Below are 16,018 nucleotides of genomic sequence, written 5' to 3'. Positions count from 1 at the left end.
ACAGCCAGCTCCACACCACAGAGGAGCCCCAGTGACTAGCACAGCTCAACCCCCGCTCCTGGTACTCTAAGACTGGGGAGAGGAGAGGAAGAGGCACAGCTCAACCCCCGCTCCTGGTACTCTAAGACTGGGGAGAGGAGAGGAAGAGGCACAGCTCAACCCCCGCTCCTGGTACTCTAAGACTGGGGAGAGGAGAGGAAGAGGCACAGCTCAACCCCCGCTCCTGGTACTCCAAGACTGGGGAGAGGAGAGGAAGAGGCACAGCTCAACCCCCGCTCCTGGTACTCCAAGACTGGGGAGAGGAGAGGAAGAGGCACAGCTCAACCCCCGCTCCTGGTACTCTAAGACTGGGGAGAGGAGAACTGGTACTCTAAGACTGGGGAGAGGAGAACGGGACAGAGAGGGACAGGCAGAGGAGTCTGCTGCTGAGCATGAAAGGGAGACTGACAGAGATGCAAAAATGAGCAGGGATTCACTTGTGTGTGAGGAGCACTGGAGCCATTTGCTGCAGGTAGGATTGGATTATGTGTTAATAGAATGGCTGTTAGTTTAGCATGTGTTCAGCTGCAACAGAGGAGGAGTTTGACTGGCTGATTTCTATGTACACTGTCTATATATATCATTATTTCAGTCTCAGAAGGAATACTGGAAAGTGCAATGGTTACCATCTATTATTTATTAGTCCGTTTGTGCCTGTCAGTGGGATTAGTATTAGTGTAATCACTGTTCTTCTGGGGGAAGGAAGGCTGTTTGGCCTCATCTGAAGGTTATCGCACTGTCTTCACCGTCTCATCTTCACCGGACGCTTCCTGCAGAGCATCTGCTTTTTACATCTCCACATATTTCTTCTCCTATTTCCTTCCCTGTGTCTCTGTTGCTCTCTCTCCTCATCCACCCACCCCCCATTAATGTGTGTGAGTACCTCGCTCTCTCCCGGCTTGTATAGGGTGACACCTATGGGTCTACTTAAGCCCCTGCACTTACAGGCAGGCAGAGGGAGAGCGAGAGAAGGAGAGCAGCAGCCGCGTGTGTGTGTGTGTGTGTGTGTGTGTGTGTGTGTGTGTGTGTGTGTGTGTGTGTGTGTGTGTGTGTGTGTGTGTGTGTGTGTGTGTGTGTGTGTGTGTGTGTGTGTGTGTGTGTGTGTGTGTGTGTGTGTGTGTAAATGCGTGTGTGTAAATGCGTGTGTGTGTGCGCGTGCGTGCGTGTGTCAGGGGGAAATAGATGCTTCAGTTTGTCTTTTTCATCTCCATGTCACACCATTTCACCTGGCTGCTGTGTCTGGGATGCCTTCTGCAGACAGAGAGCTGGTAGGATGGAGAGACTGTGGACTGTCTCCGTTGACAAGCAGTGGAGGACTGATATTTTTATGGGTGTAATCTGTGTCTGCAGCGGAGGCTTATTCAGCTTGCCTGATTAGATTAACAGAACAGTTTAATATCACTGTATGAGGAGGGTTAATGAAGACAATTCATTAGACAACAACCTCCAGGCTATTGTCCTTTACATTTGAACGATTGAGGTTAGAAATGGCCTATTGCCATAGCTCTGAGTGTTTCTCCCCGTCTATTTCCAGTCCTAATCTATGAGTCCGTTTTAGTGGCTCTTCCATTTGCATCCTACTCTTAGGCCACTTGTGACCTTTCATTAATTATGGCTGAACCCGGCTTTAATCATTGTGTAATACCGTTGGAGATGAGATGAGGAATAGACACAGTCATTTGCCACTTAAAGATGTACTGCCGCTCGTGGAATTAAATGTCTGCATTTCTACATTCATTATGGGGGGTTACTGTGCGGTGTGTGGTGGAAGTGTCATACATCTTGATTAAAAACCCAAATGAAGAAGTGTGAGTGAGAGGGGGCAGGCAGGCAGGCAGCAGAGGCTGGGGGGGAGCTCTCTCTACTATGTCCCACAAGAGATCCGTCTGGAGAATGCTGAGGTGACAGCTGTTGTATTCAGTGACGTTGAATAGAGTTCAAATCTGGACTGTGGATCACTGCAATGTTCCTGAAAAAGCATGTTGAGGTGTGGAGGTGTGGAATTAGGCACACTGTAAGAGTAGGACATTTCAGAATGACATGCAGACCCTTTTTAAAGGTGTACAATTTACCTGGGGATTATTTTGTAATCTGAGCACTTGTGCGGCTGTATGGTATTCTAATTCTCCGGGAGTTGTGTGGATTTGTGCAGGCTGGAGTTAGATGGGATTTTGGGGCTAGGCTGCGGCTTTCCTCTGGTTTACGGGGCGACGGTTTAGGACCGCCTCGCCAGCACAGGATGGGCTACGCTGGACGGAACTTGCAGGTTTCCTTGGAAACATAATAGAAACATGGTCAATAATAAAATAAGGAAAAAATGTATTTATGCGAGTGGGATCTGGGGATCACTTAAATGTGCTTTTTACTGGGAGCCAGTTATCCCTGTTAAATACCTTCATTTATACACAGGATCGCCGTCTGCTTCTAGCAGTAATGTCTAGCAACATAATCCATACACCAATCATTCTGTTGTGAGGAGAGGGGCTTCTTACTTTGGGAAACAGTCAGGAACGCCTGGATATTGCTCTTGCCTCATGACACAGAGGTGTTTTCTGTTGAGTTAAAGCTTTGTCAATGACAATCTCCTCAATGCTGTAGTTATTATCATAACTGGAATAATGATAGTTATTGCAATTATGATGCATGCTTGTATGGTATCTTAAGTTTACAGTAAGAAGCACTTTTCAGGCCTCTAAATCCAACCTTTTGTTAAGTCAGTGAGAAAATCACATTGACAAACTCATAGGTTATTTTGTAGGATGGAATTGTATATTGTAGTATTGAGCTATGTATTATTGCTGTCTTTAGTGAGTGTGTTTCTCTTGGTGCATCAGTGATTAGGATAGCAGAACTCCAATAGCACATTATCATCGCAATTTCAGTCTGATCTAAATGTGTAATCACTTTACACACGCTATCATGTGTCTCTCGTCGTATAGCTTTAATTTCTCTTTGATTTACATGTGAATATAGAAGCACAGGAAATATCTATTTACCATGAGAAGTGAAGGAGATTGAAATGTTTGAAGTACTTCACGAATTGCCAGTCATGAATGAATAGAGATAATACAAAACAAAGCATTTAACCATACCGTGCTGGTAGTGAAATGTGCATCTTTGATTTGATTCAAAATGTTCTATTCAGAAACCATTTTTAGAGGCTATTTGTGCTGGTGAAGCTTTGAGTCTGTGTTTCGTTCCAGGTTACATAGTTGGTAACTACAGTATAGGGGTGTAAGTGCTATAGTAGATCATATGAGGCCATAAAAGTCGTGTATGTAGTGGCTTGTCTAGTGGTGAGCTCAGATCAGATGTGTGTTGACTGCAGGGCTGAATATGTGAACAGGATATTTCAGTGGCTGTTGTTGTAGCATTGTCAATATATCAATAGACTGTCGAGTAGAGACCTGAGAGTGGAAGCATTTTCAAAAGAACATTTAAGTACATTTGCTGAGAATTAGCTGACTTGTGTAGTAACTGATAGGCCTTATTGACTGCGGCCCAGTTTACTGTTGTCAAATCAATGTGGTTGCGTGCTAGTCGCACTACTTTTAAACAAACTTAACAGGCCGAGGGGCTGCTCGGGGGGCACTGGAGAGAAATAAAGAAGATTGATGCCCTTTTTATTATCATTTTTTTGCCATATTTCCCTCTCTGCATTACTTACAGATGGCATTATCGGATATTGTTTGGAGTTCAATGCTTTTAAATGGGCTGATATATTGAGCTGAGGCTTTTAAGGTCATTACAGGGGATTTCTGTATTTGACTTGGCAGAAAAATCAAATGAATTGCCGGTCTGAAAGTTTTAAATATTTATGATTTTTTATTTCGCAATAGCGAGGAAGTAGAGGTGAAATGAACCCTGTATTGGTAAGTAGCCTAGCAGACTGCAGCTGGGGACAGTAATGCATGTTGAGAGAGAGAAAGCGAGAGAGAAGGAGAGAAAGAGGGAGAGAGAGAGAAAGAGAGAGTTAGCGAGAGAGAGGTCTTTCTCTAGAAACACGCTCCTCACACAATTATTTTTCCTGTCTGCATACTTCAAACTGCTTTGAAAAATGTGTGTATGTCTCTACCACATGTGTGCGGTTTTCTGCAGTTTTATGTCCACATTAAAGAGAGGAAGCCATAAAGATATTTGTGTCATGGGCTTGAATAAATTAAGAATTATAACTTTGGGGCTTGTATAAAAAATTATGATGGTTATTATTATTATTATATTTTCAAATGAACTGTAATTATTTTCTAAATGTGTTCGTATTAGTGTGGATACAGCAGAGAAAATAGATGAGAGAAAATATAATACATTTCCTCTATCTCTGTTTTGATGAACAAAAATGTATTTTTTTAATGAAAATAAATGGCAAAATGCACTCATGGTGATCAAGCAGCACAGGGCAGAAAGCAGATCCCTCCCTCTTTGTCTGGTAACCTTTTAACTGCGTGTCAGCGAATGTAATTGTTGTAAGCTCCTATAGAAAAAAACCGCTGCTGTCCCTTTAAGTGCTTCCACCAATTCTGATGGCGTGTTGATTTACATATCCCATCCTCTCCTCCCCCTTCAGGAGAGCTGAGCGAGGATGTGGAGGCTGCCAGTGAGACCACCACAGAGCAGGAGGACCAAACCAAAGACAGAGAGAGTGGGGGGGAGAAGGAGCTCACCAAAGGGACAGGTAAGGCCTATATTTACACTACACACATTTAGGCAACACTGCCCTCAGGGATCATGTGCTATTGCACCTGATTTGTTCTCAACAGAAGGCCTTTTGTCTCAAATAATTATACAGATTCTACACAAATGTCAGAGTCCCTTTAATATTGCTCTGTTACAAATCCACAAATCAGTTTGTAGTGTTTTCTTTAAAGGAGGCCTTTCTGTTTCTTACTGTAGGAGGGAGACAGGTCTCCTCTCATCAAATCCTATCTGATGAATTAGCCAAATTGTCAATTGAGCTAATCTGGTCAGGTGACTCATGTTTTGTCAGTTGTCAGTGGATTTTATGGAGAGGGGCCTGGGCGCATAATTCAAGCTCAGCCACGTGTGTGTGCCCATGTGACAGGCCTGCCTTCCGCCTGCACTGCACTGATTGTGTGTGACAGAAAAACACACCTGTGTTAAATGTTATCAGATAGGGATATTTCTCTCTGTGGGCTTTCTGATGCCAGGTGCAGGTGTTGAGTTCCATGGAGAGGTGGGGCTTGAGCTGAGGGGAGACATTAGTGTTCGGGCCTATTCTAACCTGAGGCCTACTTTTACCTGCACATTAAAGGCCTGTGTTTTGGTGGGAGTCCATGATTGTTTGTTGTTGTAGGTTTTAGGATGAATCCTATCTGCTTTTAATGTGATTAGTTTACATCAGTGTGCATTAGAAATGGTTCAGCTGATTTCTGCTGCTAGTCAAGGTCAGCAGGTCCAGGCTGAACGTGTGTGGGTGTATGAGTGTGAGGAGGAGGTTCACAGACAGGAAGTGTTTGTGACTGCCCCCCACTGCTTGGCCCCCCTGGCCATATGTTCACGTCAGAGCATAGCTAGGGTTTGTGTCAAGCCCTGTTGGGGGTCTGGCCTGGATATCCAATCACAGCACTCCTAGACCAAGAATATTCTTAACTTCCTTGGTAGAATTAGTTAGAAGTTATAGTAATATGTTATAGTAATAATAGTTCGGTAACAATCTAGCAATAGTTACAGTAATAGTCATTAGTAATAGCAGTATACTATATAGGGCTCTATTTTCGGCTGATGTTTTTGTTTTTCAGCCCTAACGCCAGGTTCGGCAATTTATCTGTCTTATATCAGTTTGCTTGCGTTCAGATGGGCAGGGTGGAAGTATTTGAGGCATGTCCTTAAAAACATGATCCAAAGTTGTAATTTCAGCACTGATAGGGATATTTAAGACCAACCAAAAGCTGGTTTTAGCGGTAACGTAGTTGCTTATGGCATGAACTTTGACAGTGGAAACACAGCCTATCCAGCCGTGACACACACTGCCCATATGCACATGGAACAAGAGTAGCCTAATGTGCTTTTGGTGCCTTTAGAAATATAAAAAACATTTAGTTTTTCCTATTTGGTTTTATTTGGTTAAAAACCAAGCATAGCCTTACCCTCCTCTCAATTAGGCTTTTTTTGTCTGCTCTATGTAATTGCGAAGTAGTCAAGACTGCCGATAAAGGGTTTGTGCCTCCTGAGACGGCTTGGAAATACATCTTAATCACCGAAGCTTTATTAAAATATAAAGTTTGAGAGGAGTAAAACAGTCAGCTGACATTCACTTTTTATCTAAGCATTGTAGGCAGGCTCACATTATTTTAGCCATGCAGGTCCTGTTTTGGATGTGCATAAAACCCTCCATATTCTGAGTTGTTTTAATATTATATGCCCACATGGAGAAATGATGGTGCCTGTAAGTGTGACATAGCCTATTTAAAACAAGTTTGTTGTTTTGTTTAGCATTTTATTATAATTATTTGTTCTTTTTTAGGCATTTTTGGCATGTCCATGCTCAGCCATAATGCAATTTACAGTATACCTTGCCCCTATATCAGTGTGAATGCTATTGAAGGCATGCAATTACTTACAACAATGTGGACTGCAAATGGGTTCAAGTTAACCTATTTAGCAAAGTTAGGTCTACATTTTGTTATTTCATTTCTGTAAGCCATTTAATAAACTATAATGGACTAACATTGGAATTGGAGTTGATTCCAAGGCAATACATAAAAGACTGTAAATCCAAAACTTGAAGCAACCACATATTTCACCAGGGAGCACGTTCTGATTGGCCAGTGAGGGCCCAAGCCTCGACACACCCACAACTTGTTTATTGATCAAAACCCAGCCCTTTCGCTCCAACGTCTGCAAGTGTGCCGATAATTGTGACAGTGAAAATAGCAAAGATATTTCTGATACACCCCTGAACCTATAGCGCTACCGCCTGTGCTTAGGTTTACCATTGTGTTAGGTTTGTTAAAATAGAGCCCTTAGGTTTACCATTGTGTTAGGTTTGTTAAAATAGAGCCCTTAGGTTTACCATTGTGTTAGGTTTGTTAAAATAGAGCCCTTAGGTTTACCATTGTGTTAGGTTTGTTAAAATAGAGCCCTTAGGTTTACCATTGTGTTAGGTTTGTTAAAATAGAGCCCTTAGGTTTACCATTGTGTTAGGTTAGCTAAAATAGAGCCCTTAGGTTTACCATTGTGTTAGGTTAGTTAAAATAGAGCCCTTAGGTTTACCATTGTGTTAGGTTTGTTAAAATAGAGCCCTTAGGTTTACCACTGTGTTAGGTTTGTTAAAATAGAGCCCTTAGGTTTACCATTGTGTTAGGTTTGTTAAAATAGAGCCCTTAGGTTTACCATTGTGTTAGGTTTGTTAAAATAGAGCCCTTAGGTTTACCATTTTGTTAGGTTAGTTAAAATAGAGCCCTTATGTTAGGTTAGTTAAAATAGAGCCCTTAGGTTTACAATTGTGTTAGGTTAGTTAAAATAGAGCCCTTAGGTTTACCATTGTCTTAGGTTAGTTAAAATAGAGCCCTTAGGTTTACCATTGTGTTAGGTTAGTTAAAATAGAGCCCTTAGGTTTACCATTGTGTTAGGTTTGTTAAAATAGAGCCCTTAGGTTTACCATTGTGTTAGGTTTGTTAAAATAGAGCCCTTAGGTTTACCATTGTGTTAGGTTAGTTAAAATAGAGCCCTTAGGTTTACCATTGTCTTAGGTTAGTTAAAATAGAGCCCTTAGGTTTACCATTGTGTTAGGTTTGTTAAAATAGAGCCCTTAGGTTTACCATTGTGTTAGGTTAGTTAAAATAGAGCCCTTAGGTTTACCATTGTCTTAGGTTAGTTAAAATAGAGCCCTTAGGTTTACCATTGTGTTAGATTAGTTAAAATAGAGCCCATAGGTTTACCATTGTGTTAGGTTTGTTAAAATAGAGCCCTTAGGTTTACCATTGTGTTAGGTTAGTTAAAATAGAGCCCTTAGGTTTACCATTGTCTTAGGTTAGTTAAAATAGAGCCCTTAGGTTTACCATTGTGTTAGGTTAGTTAAAATAGAGCCCTTAGGTTTACCATTGTGTTAGGTTAGTTAAAATAGAGCCCTTAGGTTTACCATTGTGTTAGATTAGTTAAAATAGAGCCCTTAGGTTTACCATTGTGTTAGATTAGTTAAAATAGAGCCCATAGAGCGTTGAGGCCTGAGGTGCTTTCCCATTGGTTCTTGGGGTGGTGTGGGGAGCGTTGACACACCTTTTTGAGACAGATACTGTGTAAATATCCATCCAAACACTGTTGGCTAGTGGCCTACTGCTCCACATGTATGAAACATGCTTTTCCATTTAGCACACAGTATACAGGAGTACTGTGGAACAGTATAATACAGCACTGGGTTAATGGAAGGTCCTTTTTATACTTTGAGTTTTTACTCTTATGAAGTAGAAAAGGGAATAAGTATTATCAGTAATTAGTTTTGATCTAGCTATTTGTTTCATGTTGTCAGACAAGGATGGAAGAGAGTAGGGGGATTTCTTGTAATCTCCTCCCATCCAATAGACAGAGTTGTGGTAATGAAAGCCAACATCACAGACTAGCAGGCAAAGTGAGAGATGGCATTTTAACTAGACCAGCTCCATCCCTGGAACGGGGGGGGGGGTTAGAGTTCTGATGTCTTCATTTACATTAGTGAGGTTAAAAGCTGGAAAACAATCCAGACCTTTTCATACCTACATTTTTTTTTAAGAAAGTTCTGCGAAAAAGTTCATCACACCACTTGAAGCCCCATCTTTGTAAAAAGGTCTTTGATATTCTAACTTTTATTTTAAATGAGCCTGAGTTGTTTGTGCTCTTTGAAAGGGTGACACTCCTCTTTGATGGGAGAAATAATGTTATGCATGCCTGCCTGAAAAATGGCTAAAAGTACATTTTAACACATCAAAATATAGCACTTTAAAAAGCATTAAAATGAGCCAAGCGATTAATAATTCACTCATACCTGTGGTGCTCAGGAAGAGTCCTCGCATTAGCATTCCTGCTTTTTGAAAGGCATGCAATTTGATACAAGCATATTCAATTCCTTTCCTCCCCTCTGTCAGTCACTAATCACCAAATAAGTGTGTTTCTGTGTTTTCACAAAGGAAAGATGTGCTTGCATATGAAAAATGTACATCTTCCCAGCAGCTTATTAGAACCGCTTAGTTAAAAATAGCGTGTGCATTAGGAAACCAGGTCTGGGTTTCTGTTTGATGTCAGTGAAAAGGTGGGTGGGTGGATAAGGTGGAGGGGTGGAGGGATGGGGGGCGGCTGTGTTGTCAGCTGAGAAAGGAGACGGGAGCACTAGTTTAATGGAAGGTCGCTTTTTCTACTCTATTTTTGTATGACTGATGGACACAGCGCCTGTACAGAGACCCTCTATAACCCTGTACGAACAACAGCAGAGGAACACAGAATGCATTTAGTAAACAGAGGCATGCTTGTTGTGGCTGATGATTGTCTCAGGATGTCTGAGAAGGCAGACAACACACTGATGCTGTTTGTTGGACTAGACTGTGATGGACTGAGCTAGCCTGTTATTTAAAGGACTGTCTGAAAAGTGCTCCGTCTCCCGCTGTCTGATGGTGTGCCGCTCTCCTAAGGTCCGTCATTAGAACTATTGAAGTGTTTCGTCTCATCCTTGTCATACAACCATTGGAACTTGGTGTAGAGACGTTGTTCCTTTTACAAATGACAGTCACTATCAGGCAGGCGGCATTAGCAGAGGCAGAAGAAAGGAATCTTCCTTTTTAAAGCTACTGTCAATCTTATTTTCCCTTTTTAGTGCCACAGCGCTTCAAAATTCATTAAAGCCATTTAGAAATGCATGTGTATACTGCATGTCTTCTCCTGCTGAAAGATTTCTACAATATGCCGCTCACACAGGTGAACACACACCACACTTTGTAATTATTTTCCATGAGAGAGGGAGAGCGAGGGTTGACATACAACCACAAGTTTAGTTTGTACATTGAATTCATTACTTATTTAAACAATGAAGTTCGTGTTGGCAGAAGCAGCGATTTAGGCAACTTCCCCAATAAGCTATCCAGGGGTCGTTTCTAATGCGGCCAATGAAATATTTATAAATGGCCAGCCCCGAGCCTTGCTCCCCTTCTACTCACGCCTTGTTCACCTAGCTGAGGCAGCATTAGTGAAATGGAGGGGTTCTGCTCCGGAAGGCAAGGGGGGCTGTACCTAGAGCAGAACAGTATTAATGCAGGAGGTGAATACACAGGGATGGAGGTAGGAGAAAGGTAGAGGAGGAAGGGAGAGAAGGGGGGCAGAAAGAGGAAAGAGGGATTGTTAATACACTTAAGGGCTAGGAGGAATGGCCACAATATGATTTGACATGCTTAACATAAATGTATGGGAAGGGTTTGTATTGTGGTGGCCTATATGGAAAAATGGGAGGGAAGGGTGCGGTGTGTGTGTGTGGGGAGGGAGTGGGGGTTGCAATCTTCTGCAATTGAGGTTTATGAATAATTCCTCTCATACCCCCTTCCTGACTTTCAAATTATGGGAGCTGGAGCGAGGGAGGGGAAAATGATATTACAGCGCGGGGTCATCCGCATTCTGTCACCGGCAGAGCACCCAACCAAATTGGTCCCATCTCTTTTCCCTTAAATATTTACTTTTACCTATGAATCTCTGTGATTGGATGAGTGTGGAGGAGCCCGTTGCTGTGAGTGTGTGTCTGGTTGTGAGTGTGTGTTGGTTTGTATGTGTAGATTTGTGTGTGTCTGTGTGTGTGAGTGAAGGGACGTTAGACTATGGATGCATCTCTGTCAGTGCAGTGAACATTAGCAGCCCCTGGATGCAGAGGAGTGATACTGCAGGCTGAACATATAATGGTCTGTGATCTCCAGTCTTGGGAGTGGTGTGTGGCTCACACTGAAACGTACACATGGGGATGTGGTAGCTTTAAAATCTAGTTTTAGTAATAGTCTCATGAGTTATCAGAAATGCTGTGCTGGCCAGTAGGGTAAGGTTAGCAATGGACAGTGCTCATTGTTTTTTATATCTCATATTTTCAGATGTTTTAACAGTTCAGCCTAAGGAATGCATTATACCAAATGGTCTAACAATGTGCAACTGTTACCCCATGAAGTCAGAGGAGAGCAGAAAAATATTTCCATATTCATATCATGTCCTTTTAGTGCTTGTCATCCCTCAAATTATAATTCCCTTTGTCTTTGAAGATTATAGACCATAAATTGTCCTTGTTTGTGAGCCAACTCCCTGAGAGATCAGTGTTTATGAGTTTTATTGCTATAGTGTTATGGGCCAGCCGTGTTGCTACTGCCTGTGTGCCGGCCCGGTGGGCAGGGAGGAGTGTCCTTTAAAGGTGAACGCCATGTCAGTCGCCTGCTCAGTGGCCTGAAGATTAATAACGTGGACACTAATTACTGTCTCCTTTTAATTTCTTCATTTTAAATGTGTCTTTGTTGCAGTCATGCCTGTAGGCCTATATAAACCACTCTCTTCTTTTCCCATGCAGTGTGGAGCTGGTTTTTCATTTAATAAAAGTCAGGGTTATCCACCAAGGATACTGAGGAATGATGAGCCTCGATATAGAGTCGCTTTGGCGTGAGGCTTTGGTTGTAATTTTCTTTATTTGAAATTAATTGATGCAGAGTAATTACCTGAGAAATATGAGGTGAAGTGGAATATAGCCCTTTGTCGCTCAGGGCTCTAACATGGCCTGTAGATTAAAAAAGACGAGCAGAAAGGGTGGGGAAAAAGAGAGATCATATTCAGTTATTGTTAGCATATGCATTAAAAGTGAATGACTTGCAACACTGGGGAGTTGAACCTGCTTCTCCATATTAATGGTTAAATTGCTGAGGGACTAGAGGCGAGTGAAGAGCAGAGGGACATGGGGAGAGAGAGCTTCAGTAATTTGGCCCTGTGAAGTGTGGAGTGGATGGGTTAGTGGGGAGGGGGTTAGGAGGAGACTGAATGGATGGAGTTCCAGTACAGTAGATGGCTGTGAGTCTGTCCCTGAATGATCAGGCCATTGTGGGAAGGGATTGTGAGAGGGGTGGTTGTGGGTAGGAAGCGGCTAGGCTTGGGCCCAGGGCAGAGTGGTGGGTATCAGGCTGTAGGGCCATGTGGCCTGGCTCCATTGAAGCAGAAACTGTGGCTATGTTTTTACGACCGGAGGCTTCAGGGTTCCGAGGCGGGGCTGGGTCTGCAGACAGGATAGGGCCAGTCGGTAGAAGGGGAGGAGCTGGTGACCACATGCATCCTTTTCCAAGGCCTCCTGGAGGACAGTGTCCATACTGATGGTCAAGCTTCTCCAGCCAGTTGTGAGTGAAGAGGGCACCACCAGGCCTACCATCCCAGACCCAGACACCCGCCACAGGAAATCATTCTCTCCCCCTTTCTTCTTCCTCTCCTCTCCTCTCTGTCCTGTTAGCTCCAACTCGTGGAATATCCCTTCCCAAGGATGTAGAGACAGATCAATGACACAATGGCAGCTGTGATTGCATTCCTCGAAGATTTCAATGGCAGAAGAGCTGTTGTGTTAATTCAGCCTGGCTTGTGTCGGTCACTCACTTCAGCTGCCATCTTTTTCCCCCCTTGAAAGCACAACAAGGCTGTGATTGCTCCAGAGACCAGGCTGTGTGCTGACAGCCCCTTCGCTGCAGCCTGAGTAATGCAGCCCAGCCCAGGGAGGTGAGACAAGGTGCCAAAGTCCAATTCACTTACGGGACTCGACAGCACAAAAGCCCCTGGTTTACGGAAAAGGCCCATGAATTAATAATCACCTAATTGACTCTTAAGGGTTCTTTCCCTCCTGCTATACCTTTTGTGCTCTCAGATGAATGTCCACTCTGTGTATCTGTCAGAGTTGGTTTGGGATGGATGTGAGGCGGGTGTGTAATGAGCGGAGAGGAGAGGTCAGGGTCACACACAGGGTCCTCTCAGTCAAATAGGTCACTGGGGAGGCCCCACTGTGATCCACATGTATGGATGAAGCCATAAAGATGAGCCCAGCCCCTCTGATGACAAACTGATTCACACCCTATCACAGGTGAGCTACACAGACAGTTCCAGGACAAGGTCACACAGGGACTCCATATATGAAAGCACAGCTCAGAATGTCCTCCAATGGTAATTTGACAAGGAGAGACAACGAGATTTGAATATTAAAGAACTTGACATCCTTGATTGCCATTTTATGCATCATATTAAACTTCAAATTGCCTCCCAAGGGCAGGCCAAAAGAAGTGGGACTTTAGAGAGCAATAGAGTTCACCTTACTGTACGCTTTCCCTCCAACTGAACCCAATGTCTTTATTTTGCCTTTCATAGCCAGAATGTGGCTGTGTGCTGAGTCCAGTGCACATTAATTACAGTGTGGGTCCTGGAGGAGGCAGAGCCAATGTTCTGCTCCTAGCCCCTGTTAATGGATCTGGTCGGTCCCGATGCTCGGCCATGTTCTGATACCAGCCCAACCATGCCACGCTCAGACCGCACACACCGCTAAAATCCCCTCACCCTCTGTTTTTATCAGCCTCCTTTTCGTTCCGGTATGTTCCCAGGCTCGCTCTGTGTTGGTCTCTCTTTTTTTCTCTTCACTCGACAACGAAAACAGGATACGGTAGCTGGACTTTAGTCACAGGGCTGGTGGCAGGAGTGGGCGGTTTGGATTCCTAGAAGAGAGCAATTGATCAGATTTATGGACTCCTAACAGGCCGTGACGAGGTAAGGCTGTGCCCTGAACAAGCCTTCCCACCCCGCTCTCAGACTCTCTCTCTCTCACACACACATACATACACACAGACACACACACTCAAACACTCACACACACTGTACATGTACACCCACATACATTATACACTGGTAGACCCAGGCAGCTGCTGGTTATTGTTTGAGGGCTTCTTGTGTATTGTTTAATATAGGTATTAAATGTGTTGGCCTCCATAGCCCATGCATTATGTTGTCCATTACTCTGGCCTGATCGATCATATCAGCCTCATTGAAGACTGTTGTCCAGTAACGCTGCCTCTCTCAGAGCAGAGCAGGCTTCAGCTGCTTCCCCTTCTCCAGCTGTTTGCCCTGTACTGAAGGGCCTGGCCACATATGAGCATTTATGGTCTTTATGTGTGAGGATTTCCACCCTGATACTGAGCAGTTAGAGTCTGATAACTGCTTAGCAAGGCAGCAAGGACCTGGTCTGGTAGGAGGGTTTACCTCCCAGTCTTTTAACACAAGGGGGGGGGGGACTACCACCAGAGAGTCAGTGGGCCAGAAAACAGAAATAGGAAGAGAGGAGGAGTGAGGACAGGGGGCAGTGAGTGAAGAGGCAGTGAAGTGTAGTGAAGTGGAGGAAGAAGTGGTGAGGACAGTTCATGACTGAGAGGTTAATGTCAGGGAATGGGGAGGTGCCTTTGTTTAACATTTCCTTTGTTTATTGGTTGATGTGTTTAATGGGATTGTGTCTGACTGGACCTAATAGGGCCTCCCTGGCCAATCCCAGTGTCTCTGGGAGATCTAGCAGGCTGCTCTGACCAAAGCCAAGGCAGGGCCCCCACTGGGTAATCAGCTCAGCTGCCCCCGGCCTGATTGGAGCTGACATTTTAATGTCTGGAGCAGGAGCGTGGTCAGCCCTGCTTAACCTGACCCCCCCTAACCCCCCCTCGCCCCCTTCCCAATGCCCCCTGTTCTCAATTTGCCCTTCCAGGACTGTACAAATCAGGCCAAATTTAACTCTTTATGGCCTTGTTAAGGGCCGGCAAGACACCTCCTTAAGTTTCACAGTGAATTCTTTCTGCTGGCAGCGGGGCACTGTGGTGCTCTGGCTCCCCCACGCCAGCACCGTGTGGATTTAGCTCCTTTACGAGCGCCGGCTTAGTATTTTTACTCAGATGTGATTCTTTTCTGTTTGCTGCTCCCATTTTGTTTGGCTTTATTTCTCTCTCTCTCTCTCTCTTGTCTACCTCCCTCCCTCTCTTTCTCTCCCTCTCTCTCTTTTGGGTTTCTAACAGGGAGTGCTCTCCTCTCTGGTTAGCTGAGCAGAAGCTTCTTGTTGTGGGGCCCGGCTCAGTGGAGACGGAGAGAGACAGGGAGCGGGATGGAGGGAGAAGCTGGCTGCATTGTTAATGCTGCTGCAGGTTGCATTAAAAGGATTAGCTGTGTGATACGTCCAGCTGGCTAGTAGAGCAGAGCACACAGGAGCCTGCAGTGACAGCAGAGAGGGGATATTCCTGCCTGAGATGGGCAGGTACCTGACAATTAGCCGCTGTTTACATTGCAGCCTACTGTGTGTAACAAAGCATGGCTGTCTTGTACATCCTGTGGTGCATATGGATGCTAATCAGTAGGCTAATTCCCTACTGAATCCCCCTAAAGGTCTTTGGAAAAAGGTTTTGTTTCTCCTCAAAATTCCTGCTCTTTCTAAGAGCTGAATGGCGTGTTGTGGTTGTGAAGCCTGGTGCCCGTGTTGGGTTGTGAAGGGGGGAACCCATGGTTGTGCTGTGAGGGGCTGGGGTGTGAATGAGTCTCTCTATCCACTCTCTCTTTGTCACAGTCCACTTGGCCCGACCCACAAACCACTGGAGGAGGCTTAGCTGGTTACAGAAATTCCAATTAAGTCGAGAGTTGCACTGGCACTCACTTGCTGTGTAGGCACAAAGAGCAGGAGGATTTACCCAAGCGGGGTCAAGCTATAGGTCAGTGTTTCCAGCAGGATTTCAGAGGATATTGGGTCCACAACTTCTAAAGCTCTAACTGCCAAGCCAAATTGCACCTCTCGTTCCTCTGACATCGTTCCTATTTCATTCCTGGCAGAGGAATCCAAGGACCTCACCTCTCGTTCCTCTGACACCGTTCCTTTTTCATTCCTGGCAACCTCACCCCTATTTGGTAGCAATTTCAACTGAAATGTATTTTGATGAGGAGCAAGCTTATGATGTCGTTGGTCATGAGTACTTTGAAAGCGAAAATCCAATTTCTT

At 44.3% G+C, this 16,018-nt stretch overlaps 1 protein-coding gene across 7 annotated transcripts in view; it reads left to right on the top strand.

Moving 5' to 3' along the window:
- zfhx3b (zinc finger homeobox 3b) overlaps window positions 1-16,018 on the top strand; it is a 261,030-nt gene that overhangs the window by 223,187 nt on the left and 21,825 nt on the right. For all 7 annotated transcript variants that reach the window (XM_045689152.1, XM_045689157.1, XM_045689156.1 and 4 more), the window contains one exon: window positions 4,604-4,711. In XM_045689152.1, the coding sequence (XP_045545108.1) occupies window positions 4,604-4,711 (108 nt within the window). The remainder of the gene's footprint in view (window positions 1-4,603; window positions 4,712-16,018) is intronic.

The sequence above is a fragment of the Salmo salar genome, chromosome ssa11 (genome assembly GCF_905237065.1).
Source record: "Salmo salar chromosome ssa11, Ssal_v3.1, whole genome shotgun sequence".
Taxonomy (NCBI): domain Eukaryota; kingdom Metazoa; phylum Chordata; class Actinopteri; order Salmoniformes; family Salmonidae; genus Salmo; species Salmo salar.
Note: the sequence above shows the minus strand (reverse complement) of the source record. Positions and strands in the feature narration are given on the sequence as shown.